Consider the following 19,515-nt stretch of genomic DNA (forward strand, 5'->3'; position numbering starts at 1 on the left):
ATTGGGCAGCTTTCCATAACAATGTACTTTAACATAATGGCATTTTCCTACTAACACCACATAGGTTCTCTTAGCATTATGTACGTTTGTCAAAATCCAGCAGCGTTTCCCATTTGCTTGAGCGTTGTGGTTGATTTTGCACACATACACTCTTCCATAGCAAACAGGGCCCTGGCTCTGATTTTTCAGCCAAAAAAGCTTATACTCACTTCACCAACAGCAATGTTGCATGCATTGTACAAGCTTTGAATATGATTAATTATTCTAACTATCTTTGCTTAGGTGATAGTGTGTATCTTGAAATTAGCACTTTCAAACAATTCTGAAGCTTCATTTAAATTAGGGTATAAGGGGTAATTTGCTACAATACTAATATTGTATATATTAATATACTCATTTTCTCTCATTGTAAGCTGCCTTGGAAGCTCATTGCAACATCTATTTAGGTTGGGTGTTACAGTACCTAAGGAAATGCTACATTTACAGTATGTTATGCATGGCTTGAAATTATATACTATATACCAGTGCAAGTGAAGTCACATGAAGAAACGTGCTACTGGTGACTGAAGGTGTATCTAGACTAGTAATTATCTTTCTGAACAAGCTATTTTCATCTTGAAACAAAATACCTACAAAGGCAGAAATATGGGGTAGTAAGATAAATTATTGTACTAGAGGCTCATAAGTATAGTGTTGCAGTTATCATTAATATAAAAAATGTGCTGTTTAAGATAAGAAGTGTGCTGTATAGAGCTGTAGTAGGATCAGTTCTATCAAAGCAGTAGACAACGAGAGCAAAAGTAAAATAACAAGAAATGCTTTTCTCTGACCAACATGCTAATGTGAACTCATGTATACATATCAATCCTTCTTTAACTGTGAACTTCATTTATTCACTTCAACAGAATGTTCAGTAGTTACCCAATGTTCTCTTTAAACTATCTGCATGAATCACCCAATGTTTAAGCATCAGTTTCCACTGATTTCAATGGCAGATTAATATTGCAATCCTATAGTGTCTACTCAGAAGGAAATCCCATGGAATTCAATGAGACTGATTCAAGTAAAGGGTATAGGATTGAACCCTATGCTTCTCAATTTGAAATCAAAGGGATTCAAAGGTGCTTAAGTTTAGGCTTTGTCGTGGCTTTTCAATGTGAACATAGGTAACTACTACAAGTTTAGAAACAGAAGGGTGACTAAATGAACAATATAATATCAGGGACATACACTTCACACAAAAATAGGGAGGAAAAGTTATTCAAAATTATGAATAGAACAAAAACTACACTGCAACGTCCATATTGGTCTTTTTTATAAGTGTTGCTATATTCTAGCCTTCATCCAGGAAGTCAATGGACCAAAGTATCAGGAATGACAGGCATTTCACTCTCCTCTGTAAAAAGAAAAGGTGCCAGCAATGTTTCAAATTGCAACATCCGTTATTTTTCGCTCTCACCTAACTTCATTTACTGCAATTACTTTAATATGAAAGTACATGTCAGTGACAGTCAAAAAGATATTTCCCTCCTTTGGCCCAAGAACAATGGGACAATTTACCCTTCTTGCAACTGGCTTGTGATGTCCCACCTTTCCCCCATCCCCATTTAGTTGGGGGGGGGGGTTCAAAGATGGGACTATGCTTTTTTAGCAATCATAGCACTCATAGGATTCACCTGCAAGTATTGTCAGATAATTTTAGAACACCCTTATGCCCTCTTTTAGACAGACACTTTACAATACATGCAGAGAAGGGATCCATCAATGCTGTAGAGGTCCATCCTCTGATGGATATGAAGTGGTGAATACACTTAACATGGCGGCTTAGTTTTTTCACTGTATGCTAGTGTGCCACTACATGCTAGTGCTGTAGTTTCAACCACCTATTTTCAGCAAATCTGTAAGAATTATACATTATTTTATTTGATTACATCTTCAAAATCTGAAAAGCAGCAAAAGTTGGTAGACCTCAAATGACTAGCAGGGAAAAAATGATCAAGCTGCCACTGTGTTTTGATAGTGACTTCATCAGAAGCAGCAACTGCAAGTTCTTCTTTACCAAAGATTGTTCCAAAAAAATTTAGGTAGTAAAAGGAGCCAGTCCATACACAATGGTAAATCATGGGTTAATTAACCAAAGGTCTCTCACATGCCTGACACTTCTGCTTTTTATTGGCAAAGTATCATTAAATTGTGACATGCAAATGTGGGGCATTGGGTTTTTTAAGAAATAACCCAGTGGTTAACCCAACTACAAACCATGGGTTAATCACTGGGCTTAAACCTTAAACAACAAAGCTCGAGGTCTGCACATCATGTTCATAAATTGTGGCCTGCCAAATCATAAATTGTTGATTAGAAGTGTGAGTGAGGAGCACACAGCCAGTAACACACAAATTTCTGTTCATGTATTATGTCATTCATGAGTTAATTAACCCACAATTTGTTTTTACATGTGAATCAGGACACAATGTGCATGTTTCACTATACTATATGTACGCATTTAAGGCAAAAGGCATTCTTAAAGAAATCTGTAAGTCTCAAACAGTAAGTTATGAAACACACCACCTGACCAATTAATATTCAATTAATTATCTAGAAACTTACCTAATACACCACTGGGTTCAATAGGATACTCAAGAATTGATGTAGCAGGTGCCAGTGTGTAGGGATACTCATAAGGTGTGTAAATTAAACCAGCTTCAGGTCCTGGGGGTACTATTGCAGCAGTTGGGTGAGGAGTTCCATTTGGCATGACAGCGGTCTGTATTTGTCTGATCAAAGGCATTATGGTAGGGCCAGCTGGCGTAGGGGTACGCAGAGCAGCTGGTGGGAGAACAGGCGCAGGCCCCGTAATAATCCTTGGAGCCTGGGCTGTTGCTGCAAGAGAAAAGGCAAGGGCTGCTACAGTAAGCAAAGAAATTTAGAAGAAAGTATGGAGACAGCAGTGCAAAACATGGAAAGATGGGAAAAGTAGAAAAGTAGGAAAGAAGAAAAATAAAAGGAAATCATTAGTACATGCATTGATCACACAGTGCCAAAGCACACCATTCAAAAGCAAACAGCTTTCCATTTCCCAGTGTGATTAAGAATGAACATGCAAAATAAAAGCCAATTTAAAATGGTAGAATAGATTTCTAAAACAGGTTACACAGCACAAAAGCTCAATTTAGACCACATATTTTTTCATTACCTATGCCTTCAAGACTGCATGAGACTGAGAGGCATGCAGGAAACAAAGAAAATACTGTTGTAATTGCATATGGAAGATTAAAAATAGTGAGACTGCACAGAATCCACAGAAATTCAGTGAAACTCAGATATCATACAGTATAACATGTTTCAACTGCAACTCATTATATAAACATTCTTTTGAGTCTGAAAACATTAACAACTGTTTATAACCACTTTCAGGCTCACTGGGGTATTGCTGGTAACAAGAATAAGTATAGGCACCTAGCCATGCTAGGAAGGGAACAATGGAGGGTGTAGAACTTTTTACTTTCTAAACATGAATTTCAAATATTTTTAAACATCAGACTGTTCAAAATCATTCATTTTGAACTTAAGACAGCAATACAAGTAGATTAGATAGACTAATCATAATAAAACAGGCTATGATTCAAAATTGACAGTGACTGCATCTTCAGTTCTTAACTTCTGTTGCCACATGTTACTATCTGTTGCCAGACCAACGGAATAATCGCCTTGCTTACATTCTAACACATGCAAGAAGATTCTGTTATCAAATAGAAAAGCAATGCTAAATGTGCCAACTAATATTTATATACAGACTTGATATAAAACACAAAGTGAATCAAGAACATTATTATTTTTCATGAAAAACACTGGGTTGGATCCCATTTATGAATGCATAACATTGGTGGTAGAAATGAACTTACCCACCCTTTCTCCCCACAGTAGCCCTTGAAAGCACTACACAGAGAAGATACAACTATGTTTATGGGGTAAGGTTAAACACCTGAGATTAATGTTATACCTTTAACTGTTTATGTTATACCTTGAATTTCTTCAGATATACCTGGCAAAAATTTTTTTAAACATAATGTTCTATTTTATAAATTTAGGAGTGCCAATTCTACCTTGTGATTAATATCCTTGAACAGGATGCAACTTCTAATAGAATAAGGTGATTTGGTTTCCCAGACCTTGCTCTACATTACAAAGTCTATTTGGAGACCAGAACTAATTTTGGTCTTTTCCACTTAGATTTTCCACCTTGGTCAATTCTGCAATTATCCTGTCTGGACCCTCTCTCCAAACAGATGGTGTTAGGTTCTAGCCCAGATTTAAGGCCGCTAGAAATGTGTAGGGTATAAAATCACATCAGTTCTATTTTGATTCCTTTTCCTATGCTAAACTGACTCTATGGGGAAATCCAGACTTAAAAACTGGTAAGAAAATGTTTAAGTGGCAGGGTCTCAGGGAGGAATATAATAGAGAACTTCACTGCCTCGTTTTGCCTAATCAATGGATTGTCTCTTTGGTATCCATATTAGAAGCACTAGTGGATCTTTAGTTGCATTGTATTCAGAAAAAAAATGGATGCCACATCATCTTTTAAATAAAGGTTTGTCTAAGTTTACTGGAGGTATAAACACAGTTATAGTTTTATTTAATCATATACTTTGACAATGTGCAGTAGTTGTCTCTTTTCGGGAAGAGATTATAGTACAGATAAACTTGGTACTGGGACACTTTAAACTTTGTACTGGGACACTTAATATTTATCAACATACATGTGCCTCTTCAAGCATCTACCTGCTTCCTAGAACTTACTACACACTGGGTTAATACAAATGGCATTGTTGAGAGCTGTCAACAAGCCCCAACCCCCACCCCCACCACAGTTCTGTGACAAGCAGAAAATTTTCCCAGACAAATGCCCAACCATGCTCCCAGAGGAAGCTCTACCTGGCAGGATATATTGCTTCAGTCCCTGGCATACATACACATGCTGATGCCTGGGTGCAGAGGGTGCCCCTGGAAGCATGTGTGAATCCTGTACATGGAGGAGACACATGTGCAAGCGAGAGGTGGAAATGTGGCTAGATGTGCTTGCATGTTGGCACAGAGCAGGGCAGCAGCAGAAAGCATTCCTGCAATGCTACTCTAGCGAGAGATCTAGTAACCCTAGATGGGGAAGGGAGGTTGGCGGACACACAACATGGCTTCCACAAAAACAGGTCCTGCCAGACGAACTTTGTGGAATTCTATGACAAGGTTTCAAGGTGGCTAGACAGAGGGGACATGGTGGATGTGATTTACCTGGATTTCAGCAAGGCCTTTGACAAAGAGCCACAGGATATCCTGGTTGAGAAATTGAGGAGTTTTGGGATAGACCAATGTACTGGCCAATGGATTAGGGCATGGTTGACGCACCAAAAGCAGAGGGTAACTATTAGTGGGGAATCATCAGGATGGCAGCCGGTGATGAGTGGGGTCCCCCACAGCTCTGTCCTGGGATCCATCCTGTTCAATCTTTTCATCAATGACCTGGAAGAAGGGGTGACCAGTCTGCTGATCAAATTCACAGATACTAAAATGGGGTTGGAGGCCACAACTGAGGAACAGGTACTTCGAATTCAGACGGATCTAGACAAGACTATGGAAGTGGGCTGGGGACAACAGGATTGTGTTCAATGCAGGTAAGTGCAAGGTCATGCACTTGGGGAATAGGAATGGGTGTCATAAGTGCAAGTTATGGGACAAGTGGCTGAAGAGCAGCACTTGTGAAAGGGCTCCCGGGGTACTGGTCAACTGCAGGCTAAACATGAATCAGCAGTGTAATGCAGCAGTCAAGAGGGTGAATGCCACCCTTGGTTGCACAGCCAGAGGCATAGCTTCTAGATCGAGAGAGGTATTACTACCACTCTATACGACTCTGGTGTGCCTGCAACTGGACTACTGTGTTCAGTTCTGGGCCCCTTTTTACAGGAAGGATATAGCTAGGTTAGAGTCAGTGCAGCGTAGGGCCACAAGGTTAGTGGCCAGTTTGCAGGGAAAGCTGTATGAGGTGAGAGTGAGGGAACTGGGTCTTTTCAGCCTGGAGGAGACTCGTGCGGATCTGTTGGCAACATACAGGTATGTGAGGGGGTGTCACACGGAGGTGGGTAGAGACCTGTAGAGGAGGACAGGACATGTTCCAATGGAGCAAAGCTCAGGGAACTTAATTTGGATGTCAGGGAGTACTTCCTGACAGTTAGGACCCCAAGGGCATGGAATGGCCTTTCACAGGAGGTGGCTTAAGTCCCATTGGTGAGGGTGTTCAAGGATAGGCTGGACATGCACATGATGGGCATGTTATGAGCGGAGCTGGGGGTCAGACTAGATGGCCCAGGAGGCCCCTTCTGACTTGCTCTGTTTCTATGAATAGACAGTTGCTTCACAGAGCAGGAGAACAAACAGAAAACAAAAAAAGGCAGCCAGCTGATGCTATAACCGGGGAGAGTATAGGACAATGAGGGAGCTGCAGGTGAGGCCGGCAGAAGCAGTGCACCTGTATTGATTCTGCACCATGGGGGCTGATGGGACACATGCTGCCATTTGGAGAGAAGATGGGGAAGCATGAAAACAATGCATTCATAGAAATCACATGGATGTGTGAACCCAGGACACAAGGTGAGATACCATGCCATGTGGTTACCATGCAGCGTCACTTAGCATTATGTGTGAACACATGCATTGTGCAGAAAAGAAAGCAAATCCTGTATGTGTTCAGAGTCACCTTTACGACAATGTTGCTGGTGGGGGAAGGGGGAAGTTTTTAAGTCCAGAGAACATTCATGGGTCCTATGGCACCTTCCACAAGTGTGATCTCTAGCCTGGAAAGTGCGTCTATTCAACATGGTTTTCAAACCTTCTAACCAACTTTTTTTTTCCAGGTGAAGGAATTGCCTTAGGGAGGAATCAATGAGGGAGTCTGCTTTTACTGGCCACATTATGCATCTGAAATTCTGGAACCACCCCAGTGGATTAGACAAAAAATAACCACAACAGTTTTGATTCAGCTTTTGTTCTTGTGTCAAGTCCAACTAGCTTAAAAACAGAGTCAGGCAGTCAGAGGAAATATGTATACATTATGCATGAAAGTTCATGAAACCTAATTGCTAAAGAACATTTGAAATTAGCCTTTAAATCACTTGGGTGTTTGTCTATCTACAGTGATACAGTCCCACTGAAGTCATGGAGACTTCAGACAAAGTCACCTGTGAGTAAAGTTGCCATAACCCAGTTTTTCAGAGCCAGACACCATACGTTAATTGCTACACGTTGTTTACTAATTATGCAAAGTAAGCTCATTCTTTTGGGTAGCACCCACCAATAACTTTGTGTTTGCTCCTGGCATAAACCACAAAGGTTGGGAAAGGGGTAACAGAAAAATAGTTAACTATTTGCTCATGTCATTCTAAGAGCACAGCAATGGATATTTAGAAGAGATGTGGCAAGTTACATTATCCTACCATCACTAGTCCTGCTGCATATTAAGACATAGTTCAATATTTCAATTTTGTGAAAGCAGAAATTCCAAGATCTCTCAAATCTTGAACATTGCTAGTAGGGCATGATTCTCAAAGCAAGCCCCTTTCTCCATTAGTTTTAAAAGCTGTTTGGTTAGGTGGTGGTAGAAACAGATAATGGCCTCAAATCAGCAGGATAGTTAGGCTGCAATCCTATGAATGCTTACTTGGGAGTAAGTTATTTATTTTAAAAAGTACAAACCATTCACTTTGATTTTAGGTTTTAATGAGTCAGGTTCTTTTTCCCCCCTAATTCCATTAAACAGAAAAGAGCCACAAACAAAGTGAGAAACTCATTAGCACTTTGCATCCTCAGTTGCTTGGTTCCAGATCACAAAACAAAGAACATACCATAAAGCAAACTCAAAAGGCAGATTCCACTGTTGGCTCCATATTCCAAAAATTCCTCCTCCTACTGCATTCAATATATCTTACAAATGTTGACAACAACAATTCACAGAGAAATACATACAGAAAAGAACGTGCTTTTATTACACACTGCAAAAACTTTGAACTCCCTTCTGGCCATACTCTTTTTTGTGAAAAGGATCTAACATCACAATGGAAATCAAAACAAGAAAGATACTGAAATGCAGCTGATCCGTCTGCACGGGGGACGAAGAAGCCTCTTCCACTTGACTTATTCCCTACAGAAAATAACAGCTTTGGATGACAGGCTCTGCCTAAAAAGGATCAGTGTTAATATTCAAAGCAACCCTCTTATGTATTAATTTATAATATAAATATCTCTTTGACAAGACAAGACCTCACCATATCCACTGCACAGAGAGAATGTTCTGCCTTATCAGTTTGCTTTCTGACAAGGCATCTCCCCCCATCCTTTAATGGAATTTCAAAATTTGTCAAAATTTCATTAAAAAATTAAAAATATGGTAATATTTGTTAATTGGTGGGTTGGATGCAATTTTGGATACACATAATCCATCTTGTATATCTCAGTTTGAAATCCATTTAGTACTGAAGGCTTACATTTCTGGGTTAGGTTTGACTAATGCATGTTATAGACTGCATCCTTTGGGACAGGATTATATCTTTTCTTTAGCTGTGCATCAAAACTATTTTAGATTAGATTGTTTAGATATACAATTTTATCAATGGAATGATGCCCTCAATTCCATATTTCCAGTAGATTTATATTTGAGGTGAGTCAACAAAAATGATATTTTGTGTATATTAGACGTAACACAGGCTTGTTAAGAAAAACCTGGCTAGCTCTTCTACAGTTTGGTGATGTAAGACTGATGATGCATCAGTGACATGCATGTGAGCATGTCTTGAAGTAACTTGCTTTTAGTTGGAAGTTACTGCAGATTAAATGTTTTTTTTTTTTTGAAAAATCTGTGATGCTTGAGGATGCTCCTGCATTTTTAAACTGTATTCCTGTGATGTGGAGTTAACAGAAAGGTGGCAAAGGTGGACAATGAGAGCCCTTACAGTTGCATAGAGACTCTTATTTCAAGTTTCAAATGTTCAACACTCACAACATTCAGTGGTTCGAAATTTTACTGTTCTTGCTACATTTGAACATATCTATGGACCCCCCCCTACAATATAGTCTAATATAAGCTTATGAATGTATATATTTTGAAATGTCTCACATCTTCCCCACTTTCCCTTTCTTTTAATGAAGTTATCCATACACAATAGCTGACATTTTTATATTACATGTTTCCTTTTCTTCATATTCCTCTATTTTGTATAATCCCTGCATTTATCTTATGCATTCTCTAGTCCAGCATTCCAGTTGAATCACATTATACCAAGTTATATCCTCCTTTCCCAGTACTGCTTTTTTCTTCCCATTTTTATTCATTTTCTCTAGTCAATCTTTTAATCTAACTATTTTTAATTCCTTAATATTTTCCTTAAAGTCCCCTGTAATTTTAATGGAAACGCTTCTAATTCAATTATTGGACATAATGGCAAGAATGATGGCCTAAATTTCCCCTTATGCTTATCCCAAATTTGTAATGTATTCTTAAGGAAAGGAGTCTTCACACTTTTCTTGTGTCTTTATTATTTTGTGTCCCCCCAACTTTCTTTTTTTGTGTTGTTATATTTGCAATTAAAATTGTTTCTATGCAATTTCAAATAATTTTCTTGCAGTTCAAACCATGAAAAAGCTGGATTCAGATTTTTGTGAAAACCAATATAAAAAGTGGTTGATAATATGAAAAACAGTGAGTAGTCTAAGCATATTCATTTCCCTTATCCCTGCCAAAGCCAATCCCCAAAAACTCTACTGTTACTTTCTATGGAGTGTTCATCAATGTACACCAAAAGAGGAAAATCTTTCTAGGAAAACTCATATGCAAATTTTATTTTATTTTATGGAAATTGGGACTACATGCTGTTTCATGAGTGAAGCTTGGCTATAATATTCTTTTATTTTCCTATTTTTATTCATTTTTCCAACCAATCTTTTAATCTAAGCAAAGATTTTTCAAAGTCTTGGTAAATTTCCAGTTCATCACAGATATTTTATTTAGGATATCCCACATGAAAAACATATGCTCAGCCACTGAGATAAGGTCCTTCCTGAACAGAAAAAAAAAACAAAACGTTGCTGGTGACCCAGGCCGCATTACCTAATAGTTTAGATATTAGTCATATTTATACATGCCATTTAAATCCACCTCACAACCCATCATTCCTTGAACATTATAGTATATTCTAGTACGCTGAAGAAATAAGCTATGATAACAGCAGCACACAATTTCAATGGCCCACTTCCGCAGGAGCGGAAAAAATGTTTTGCCTCCACTTCAAAGCCATTCTAGTTCTATCTTTTCCTGTAGCTGAATGGCTTCCACTTCTACCTACAGGAGAAACTGAAACAATATACTTGGAGATAATGTCACAATGATGGCAAATCATGCCTTCCATGGTTACACTAAGAAGAGCAGGTTTAACTAACCCAAACCATAGGTATATACATATCTCAGCTGCTGTGCAGCTGAACCAGCAAAATCAATCTGGAATAGAATGAGTCTTCCCTCATCCCCTGCTCATTCAAAGGCCATCTTATCCAAGGCCACCTATCTGGAAGTGCAGCATGTGTTGAACACTGCTACTCCAGGCAAGCAGGCCGAGGTGCAGGAAATCAAATTCCAACAAACCTGGCTAAGCAAAAAATTACAGACTTAATGAAAAAGTTACTCTGTAAATGCTCAGAGGCATACAACACTCTCTGCCATCAATGGGTTTGTAGACCAAAAGGTGCTTAACCTGTGCTCATTTCAGATTACCTGCAAGAAATTAGCCTTTCATAATATACACACTAATCTCATTTGTAAATATTAAACTGTCTTATTTTGTTTCAGTCTATAGGTCTATAGTTCTCCATTATTTCAGACAGTGCTCTTTCAGTTTTACTTGAAGATCCTTTTGCACAGCTAATGCGCTCTACCAACATGGTAGCCATTCCATAATCATACATTATATGTCTGCAAACAATAAACACAATTATCATCCACCTCCACATTACCAATTGTTGAGTTTGAGACAAAAGATGAGAATATTAGAAGATTGCAATATTGAAAATATGAGAAAAATTAATAAGGTATAGGAAAAAAATAAACAGCTATCAAATGTACTTCCTGGCTCAAGCAGCAAGACAATACTATCAACAAAACAGCTCTTCTCCTCACCAACGAAGTCACATTATCCAAACCACAGTTTATCATAAAACAATCAATTCACTACAGCAAGATGGAGAAAGCAAAAAGTAAAATTATTTCATAAATTGCTAAGTAATGAACAAGGGTATGCCTTCAGTCAGTTCCCTTCTTTCCAGGTGTCCACAATTGCATTTGCCATCTTTTAATCCGGGGTGGTTCAACATATGGCCCCTGAGGCCTTGTTCTGTGGCCCTCTTGCTGCTTGGAGCCACTTGCCTCTCCTCCCCAGTCTGGCACAGGCATGATTGCAGCAAGCTGCTGGCCTGTCCCACTCTCTTCTTGAGGTTCAGAAAGCGAGCAGGTCAGGCCGGTGCAGTTACAAGAGCTCACCCCGGCATGCCCCGCACCACTCATAAGCAGAACCAGGCAGGGCATGCTGGAGAGAGTTTGTACAACAGGCTCAGCATGCCAAGGGGGCAGGGGGTCATATGGGAGGGATTCTGGCAGGAGATACAGGGAAGAAAGGAATGGGCCACCCTAGAGGAGCGGTAATTGCACTTGGCTAGTGGTGGAAAAAGGAGCTTATGAAAATGTAGTTCATTGCACCTCCCCCCCCCCTCGTTTCCATGATGAAGTCCTCATGCAGCCCTCAAGATACAAAAAGGTGGAACACCCTGTTTTAATCAAACAAAAGCCCTACCATTCTGGAATATGGGTAAAAACAGCTCTCCCTGATCTTGCACTGGTATCACTGTTACTCCAGGATTATCGAAACTGATAGCACAAGGGACAAGCTCTTTAATCCACCTCAAATCCTCAGCAGAAAACAGAAACTAAAACCTCTGAGAGGCTTCAATTGCTTCCAAAGCTAGTGCAATATGGATGTGCCCCCATGATTGAATGGGTGAGGATGGAGTGAGCCCTGTCTACACAACTGTGCTTCTGAAGGTCAGCAGGGCACTGGAAACTCTCCTAAAAGATCTCTGGATAGCCAAAGCTTTGTGAAACTCTAACCCATGCTTACAATTTGGCTATAGACAATCTTAACTGAGGCCTCCATTCATTTTCTAGAATGCTGGAAGACTTGCTTCTTACTGAATGCATGAGCAGAATACTATCTGCATTTTCCTTATTATCTCTAGAACTCCTAGGCATAGAAGCCCATCACACCCATTTTCAGAAGAAAGTAGAGAACTCTGGGTCAACTATTTCCCCGAATGGGCATCAAATCACAAATCACAAGCCAAATAAAACTAAAGTACTGGTAATTTTATTCCTGTAAGCCACTTCACAAAATCACTGAAAAGCAGAGGGATTTTGGAGTCCTATATGCCTAGATTACTTCTGAAGTCTGGTTTGGATGCGTAAACATATTTTATTTTTTTATATATATCCTGCCTTTTTCCTACAAAGGGCTCAAGGCAGCTTACATCATTCTCCTCCTCCATCTTATCCCTACAACAACAACCCTGTGAGGTAGGTTGGGCTGAGAGTCTGTGACTGGCCCAAAGTCATCCAGTTGGTTCCATGACTGAGCGGGGACTAGAACCCAGATCATCTGAGTCCCAGTCCCATGCTCTTAACCACTACACCACACTGGCTCTTCATATTCAAGAATGCAACAGAATTTACTCCCAAGTATGCAAAGGATTTCAATCTTAGATGCTTTTAGCTTATATGATCACAGCTGAAAATATATAAATATCAAAAGATACTAGCACAAGCAGGAGGACACATCTGTTTACATTTTACCTCCTTATTCTTTCAATAAAGCAACGTACTTAAATACATATATTTGGAGCCTCTAAACCACTTTACATTCCTGATCAAAGGCCAGCAACAATTTGAGATCCCTTTAGCACACCATAAAAGCTTATTTCTCTGACCATCCATGTACTTAAGCTGATAAAAATGAGCCAATTTGGTTGTATGACATCTCTACTGGGTTTGTTACCTGAGATTGTGGCTCCTTAAATAAGAAAAGGTACAGGCAGGAAAAAGTATTGTCCATACAATTTGGTGATTAGGCTGACTGCATTTACCCTGAAAGTGCAATTATTTGTTCTTTAATGATCTTTCATATGTGACTTAAATCTAACCCAATTAGTAAGTGCAAGGCATTTAGTTTTAGGATAGCCCTGAATACATGCAGTTTGTGAAAACATGCTGAATAAAACTAAGAATTATTTTTTAAAAAGTTAATGAAATGACTGATCTCTGGATTCCCACCTAATAAAGACTGGAGGCAAGGGGACAATAGGAGAACATGCAAAGCACTGCCAAGAATATAGTTTGAATATCTTCAACATAAAAGCATGCTAACATATGGTGGCCAATTCTGAGAGGTCTCCCTTCCTTAGAGAGACTAATTTCACAGAGGACCCATGCAATCAGTTTCTGCCCACATAGCTATGTCATTTAGAATTTACCCCAGCCACAAAAAGAAGTCACTTAATAAGGCTCCAACACAACTAGGGAAATGTTTCAAGGAGCTTGAAGATATGTACAGAATGTGTACAACTGTACAAACATGTGTACAATTCTTTTCAACAGCAGCATCTACACAACTTGCATGGTTCCATGACATTTTAAGCCCACCAATGTCACCCACCAGCTAAGCAGAACTATGATCTGGAAGTGTCCACACTCCAGAAAGTAAGACAGAACATGTGGAACTCATCTATGGTATGTATTATGTGTGGGTATCAGGATAATTGAAAGGATTACGACATTTCAAAGTCAATCAGGGGGTCCATGAGCTACATACTAAATAAAGGTTGCTCAATCCACTCCATCTGGCATATACAAACAAAAACAACACAAAAACATCACATGTGAAGGCCCCACATCTCCCATAGTACTTACGTGATTTAATATTGGCGTCTCTGTAGGTGCCATTCAGAATTGCAAGTTCCATCAACTGCATCTTTTTAAGGCTATCTTCTCCCTCTGCCTGCACAAATAAAATAAAGCATTAAAATAGAAGCTTACAGTATTAGCACTGCTGCAAAGACCTTAGCACCTTCTAAGCAATACATGAAATAGAATCACATAACAGAAACATCCTGATGCTGCTTTACTCAAGAAAGTCTCCTCCATGTGTGATATTTCCTTCCTTTCTGTCCTAAAGTCTGCATTCTGCTACTTTCGCCCATTCTCCTATACTCAAACAATACAGGGACCAAGCCAGTACACACAGCTTATAAATAGCACCAAGGGGTGACAAACCCACACAGTAGTAAGACAGGCTGCTCTATCTCCCCTACAGAATGCTTTCAATAAGAGCTGCATGAAGAGCACACCCTGTCTTTTACTTTTACAGCCAAAGGTAATGTAAAGGGGGAAGGAAAAAAAACCAGTATGACACACCCTGAATGAAATAGGAAAGTGTTGGGGAAGTTGCACATGGGGCAGTCTCTGGCTATCATCTAATTTGGGAGCAAAGAATTTGAAGACTAAAAAAGAAAATGGGAATTGACAACAGGGCAATTCGTACCCCCTGACATGGGTGGCTAATTTAAAGTGATTACACAGATACTGTGTAACAGAAATTCATTAAGAAATACAATTTACGTAACATTCAGAAAAACCTGCAGGCACATCTTCTCAAAGTTACTATCTGTGCACATGCATACTATTTTTATTTTGGATTTATAAGCCATCCTCATTTGATAAAATGGACACAATGTTTAAGTTATGGGATATATTGTTTCAACCTATCAAATGTAAAAGCAGCAAGCTATTTAATTATAAGTACTGAAATACAGCAAATAGAAATATTCGACCACAAGCATGTAATTGCAATATGCCAGAAATGTTACATTTAAAGCATAAGATGGAATAACCTGCACTATCAACTAACAATTATGCTCATATCAGGGCTGTGAATTCTGGGTAATTTCAAAATTACACTAGTTTTGCATATATTCATAGCTTTGCAGCTCAGTCCTCATTGACACATTGTCCCAAATCTCATTTTGTAGTGCATATAGATTTGGGCTCTGTGCATCTCACTTCATAGAGAAAAAAGCAACAACTGGGGCAAGCAGTGTATGTGGGATGGGGCTTGCCACCCTGCTATCATCTTCCCCTCATCCCGTTCAAAAGTAGTTGCCTTTCATTGTTCTATATATTCTCTAGGAAACTGACTGTAGGTGCTCCCTCTCAGGACTGGATCATCTCTAGGGTCTGAGTGCTTTCTTGGGACCAACTGGGGCCTTGGTATCGTTGGACAGGAGCTGTCATGGCATCTGCACTTTTGCAGGGTGGCAGTGGCTATCTTTTTTGCATGCTTGGCCGCTTTCTTGGCCATGTGGTCCTCTGTGGAGGCATTCAGAGTCTGTGGCTTCCAAGGTCCTGGCCCTCAGTTGATCAGCCCTGCATTTTCAGACCTGTTTTGTGAAGGCCTAGCAATATGGGCACAATTTGATAAGGTGTCTCTTGCCCAAACAGAAGAGGCAGTGGGAGTGTCTGTCTGGGGAGGTGTTGTTACTCCCACAATGAATGCACTTTCTAACAAGTGTCTTTGACACCATCTTGGTAGATATACAAAAGATCAAACAGAAAGCAGGTAGGATAATTTTATCTGTCTATGTTTTTTACAAGTAAACAGTGAAGATGAAGTTCATGGAGAGATGGGTAAAAAGGAGCAGAAAGTGGTAGAGAGAAAAATATTAATAAATGCTGGAAAAAAACTCAAGTTGAGGAGGAAACACTTCCTGATCTAGGCATGAAGGTGGACAAAAAGAAACTGAGGGAATGGGTGGGAACCCCTTCCATGGATGCAAGAAAGAGAAAGGTGAAGTACCCCCACCCAAACCAACATTTAGCTGTAGAATCTTCCCAACAACAGGCTCCCTACAAACATGGAGCCCATATGTGTAATGCACAGAAACCACAAAGAAGAATTAGTAGAAATTATCAGAAGTTTGCCTGATAGTTATATTACTGGCATTAAAAATAAAGAAAATCAAGATGAATCAGTGCAAAATCCTGGTAGCTCAAGATAGGATATGCAACATTACTGTAGAATTAAGATTTTAACTTTGCCACTGCTTTTGTGTCAAGTTATTAAAAATTTTCTCCTCATGAAACAATAGTGACCATCCTCTGATAACAAGTTCAAGCCAGATGTCAGTATCACTGCCTCCAGGCAGGATTCAGTTATGTTTCTCTCTAAAGTAGCATTTCCACATCTACATTTATTTATTATTTGAAACATTTTCATCTTGCTCTTCAGTTGTAAAGGCCCTACAAGATCCATTTAAACAAGGCAGAACTTGTCCAGAGGCTGCAGCATGAAAGGGAAAGGGAAAGAGGATGAAAGAAGGAAACGAGCAAACTTAAAAGCATCAGTCCAAAAATTACATAATACTCATAAATGCTAGCTTGGAAGGAAAAGTTCAGATTAGGAAGGAGCCAAATGGCATTGCTCTTTCAACAGCTGATAAAGCAGGTCTGCTACCCATCACTTCCTCTGCAGGATCTTTATGGCATGAATGCTGCTACATCTCCCCATATCTAGATAACTCCCTGTGCCTATCAGAGGCCTTTCTTCATGTAAGCATGGGTATCACTGTTTACAGAATCATTTAATCCAATTCAGATTAAATTCTTCAAGGGCTGTCACTTATGCAGCCAAACTGGCAATAGCCACGCGCAAGGATATCAAGGCAACCCAGGGGTTTACAGGAGAACAAAAACAAACAAACAGATCAAGAAAAAAAACCTGAGGAAAGCTATTTCCCCAATCAGCCCAATAAGGACTGAGTGTGCATTTCCACATAAAGCTGACAGACTGTTGAAAGTGAAAACCAAGTGGGCAGGTGAATGGAACGGATGAAAAATAATGGAAGGCACACAGACGCAAAGGTACCCTCCCATTCACTTCCTCTCTTGTCAGTTTGACATCTACCTGTTCAACAGCACTAAGAAGTCTAGTTGAAAAGTGAGTGTGCTTCAAAGCACCCAATATACATATGACACATTTTGTTACAAGGCCCCACTTGTTTCGTCTATTTCCAATGTTCAGGCTGTGAGAACTGTGCCTAGCATAGCCAAAACAGTTCCACCCACATGTACAAGGCAGTTATCAGCAGCCTCAGGAAAATGTCAAGGGTTAGGGGAAAAAATATAATAGGATGCTCCACTGGTGCAAGATTACTCTGCTCTCACTGTGGCTCTGCACAATGTAGCCCATATTGTTCGGGAGCACCCAGCCCACAATTTCTCAGGGAGTGCAGGGTCTCCAGAGGGAACAGAGAATAGAAAGATCCATAACCCATACTACCACAGTAAAAACACAGCATCCAACCAACAGTCCAATGGGGGGAAAAACACAATAACCTGGTTTGCATGATCACTGCAACACAGAGTAGCTTACTAGGCACTATGGGATGCAGTGCCTTCAAGCACCACACAGTTGATCTAAGCCTCTGCTGCTTCTCATCATGTGCAAACCTAGTGAGAGAGGGTTGCTGGGATGCTTGACAAGCCAAAATCCTTGCACTGTTTTAAGGCTGTAGATGATTTGTCAGATTCATGCACAACAAGCAGCTCTGGCATTGTACTGGGAATATTCAAAATGGCTCCCACTATAAAAAGACGTCCCACAAGCCATCGCTGTTTCATGCTATGTGTGAATGTTTTGGTTGAACTGTGGGCTGAAGGTCTGAGTTATCCCAAGTGGTCAGCCACGTTCAGATTTACTTATAACAAGGCTTTATTGAAAGAGCAAGCAAATTACTCTAAAGTTTTAGCATTTCCAAGGGTTTAGCAACCAAGGCACTTACAATACTCAACATGGACAAGCCTGCTAAGAGGCCCAGTTAGCCAAAATGGACAGTCAACAAAGCCCCCTCGAGGATGTCTGGTATCTGAACACTGCCCAAAGGAAAATGGCCAGCTTACTCATGGGAAAGGGGTTGGCCGCTACACAGGGGCAGTGACTAAGCAGTGAGAAACTACTGCTTTACTTCATTAGAAAGCCCAAATAAAGCTTCCTAGCACTGGACACCATAGGGCCCAAAGTTTCCCATCTTGTTAGTGTGTCTCAAGCCATAACAGTGGAAGTTTCCCTTTCTGGCTAGTCCATATATTCTTACTCCATGAATCCAAGGCAAACCATTCAACATCACAGTAGTCCAAGTCTATGTTCCAACCACTGATCTGAAGAGGCTGAAGTTGACTGGTTCTATGAAGCCCTAGAAATAACACCAGAAATGATGTCCTTTCATCAGCTGCTGCCACCTTATCTTTCTGTTCCTATATCCTGATGCATTCCTGCCTGTGAACTTCACCAGAACCTGAAGGTCTCCTGTTCCCTCAAAACAGTCCACCGTGTCTCTGTCAATGCTCCAAGTACCTGGAGCTTCCTGGCAAATAGATGGGGAAGAAATGAAGGTAGTGACAGATTTTATTTTCCTGGGCTCCAAGATCACCGCAGACAGTGACTACACCCAAGAAATTAAAAGACACTTGATCCTTAGAAGGAACGCTATGGCAAATCTAGATGGAATACTCAAAAGTAGAGACATCACCCTGCCAACAAAAGTTCTTATATTCAAAGCTATGGTTTCCCAGTTGCAATGCATGGCTGTTAGAGTTGGACCATAAGGAAGGTTGAGCGCTGAAGAATCGAGGCCTTTGAATTGTGGTGCTGAAGAAGACTCCTGAGAGTCCCTTGGACTGCAAAGAGATAAAACCAGTCTATAAAAGAAATCAATCCTGACTGCTCTTCAAAAGGTCAGATACTGAAGATGAAACTAAAATACTTTGGCCACTTAATGAAAAGGAACAACTCACTGGAGAAGACCCTGATGCTGGGAACAATTGACGACAAAAGGTGAAGGGGATGGCAGAGGATGAGGTGGCTAGATGGAGTCACTGGACAAGTGGGGGTGACTTGGGTGGGATGGACTCCTTGGGATGCTGGAGGACAGGAGAGCCCGGAGGAATGTTGTCCATGGGGTCGTGATAGGTCAGACATGACTTTGCGACTAACAATAACAACAACAAAGATGGGAGTCTCAGACTGAACACAGCTGCATGTCCAGTCCTTTGTCCATCTTTCTCTGGACTCAAAAAATAGCGTTGTTAATTAACTAAATGAGGTTACTAGTTTGCAGCACAGCACTTTGCTATGACAAGCAAAGCCTGAGCGAGAAACCCAGGCCTGGATTTTTTAGCCCAGGCTCAATACAGTGAACCAGGCCAATGGAAACAGTAGCAGTGGTTAAAAACGGAAAAACTTCTAATAAGAATATACAAAAAGCAGTCCAATAGACCTCAGTCTCCACCAAAGGCTTCCCTACACAGTGCTTGAAGGAGACAGA

General features: G+C 40.2%; 1 protein-coding gene across 10 annotated transcripts in view; it reads right to left on the reverse strand.

Moving 5' to 3' along the window:
- Positions 1–19,515, reverse strand: part of QKI (QKI, KH domain containing RNA binding) — a 154,039-nt gene that overhangs the window by 12,440 nt on the left and 122,084 nt on the right. For 5 of the 10 annotated variants that reach the window (XR_006413834.1, XM_044421434.1, XM_044421443.1 and 2 more), the window contains exons 5-6: positions 14,048–14,135; positions 2,608–2,904 (exon numbers count right to left, since the gene is read on the reverse strand). Coding sequence is in view for 9 of the 10 variants with exons in the window: in XM_044421434.1 (XP_044277369.1) it covers positions 2,608–2,904; positions 14,048–14,135 (385 nt within the window). In the remaining variant the exon portion in view is untranslated. Of the gene's footprint in view, positions 1–750; positions 1,397–2,607; positions 2,905–3,193; positions 3,218–14,047; positions 14,136–19,515 lie in introns of those variants that run through there. The other 5 variants (XM_044421432.1, XM_044421450.1, XM_044421435.1 and 2 more) reach the window with 5 other exon arrangements.

This window comes from Varanus komodoensis, unplaced genomic scaffold (genome assembly GCF_004798865.1).
Source record: "Varanus komodoensis strain SLA01 unplaced genomic scaffold, ASM479886v1 scaffold1, whole genome shotgun sequence".
Taxonomy (NCBI): domain Eukaryota; kingdom Metazoa; phylum Chordata; class Lepidosauria; order Squamata; family Varanidae; genus Varanus; species Varanus komodoensis.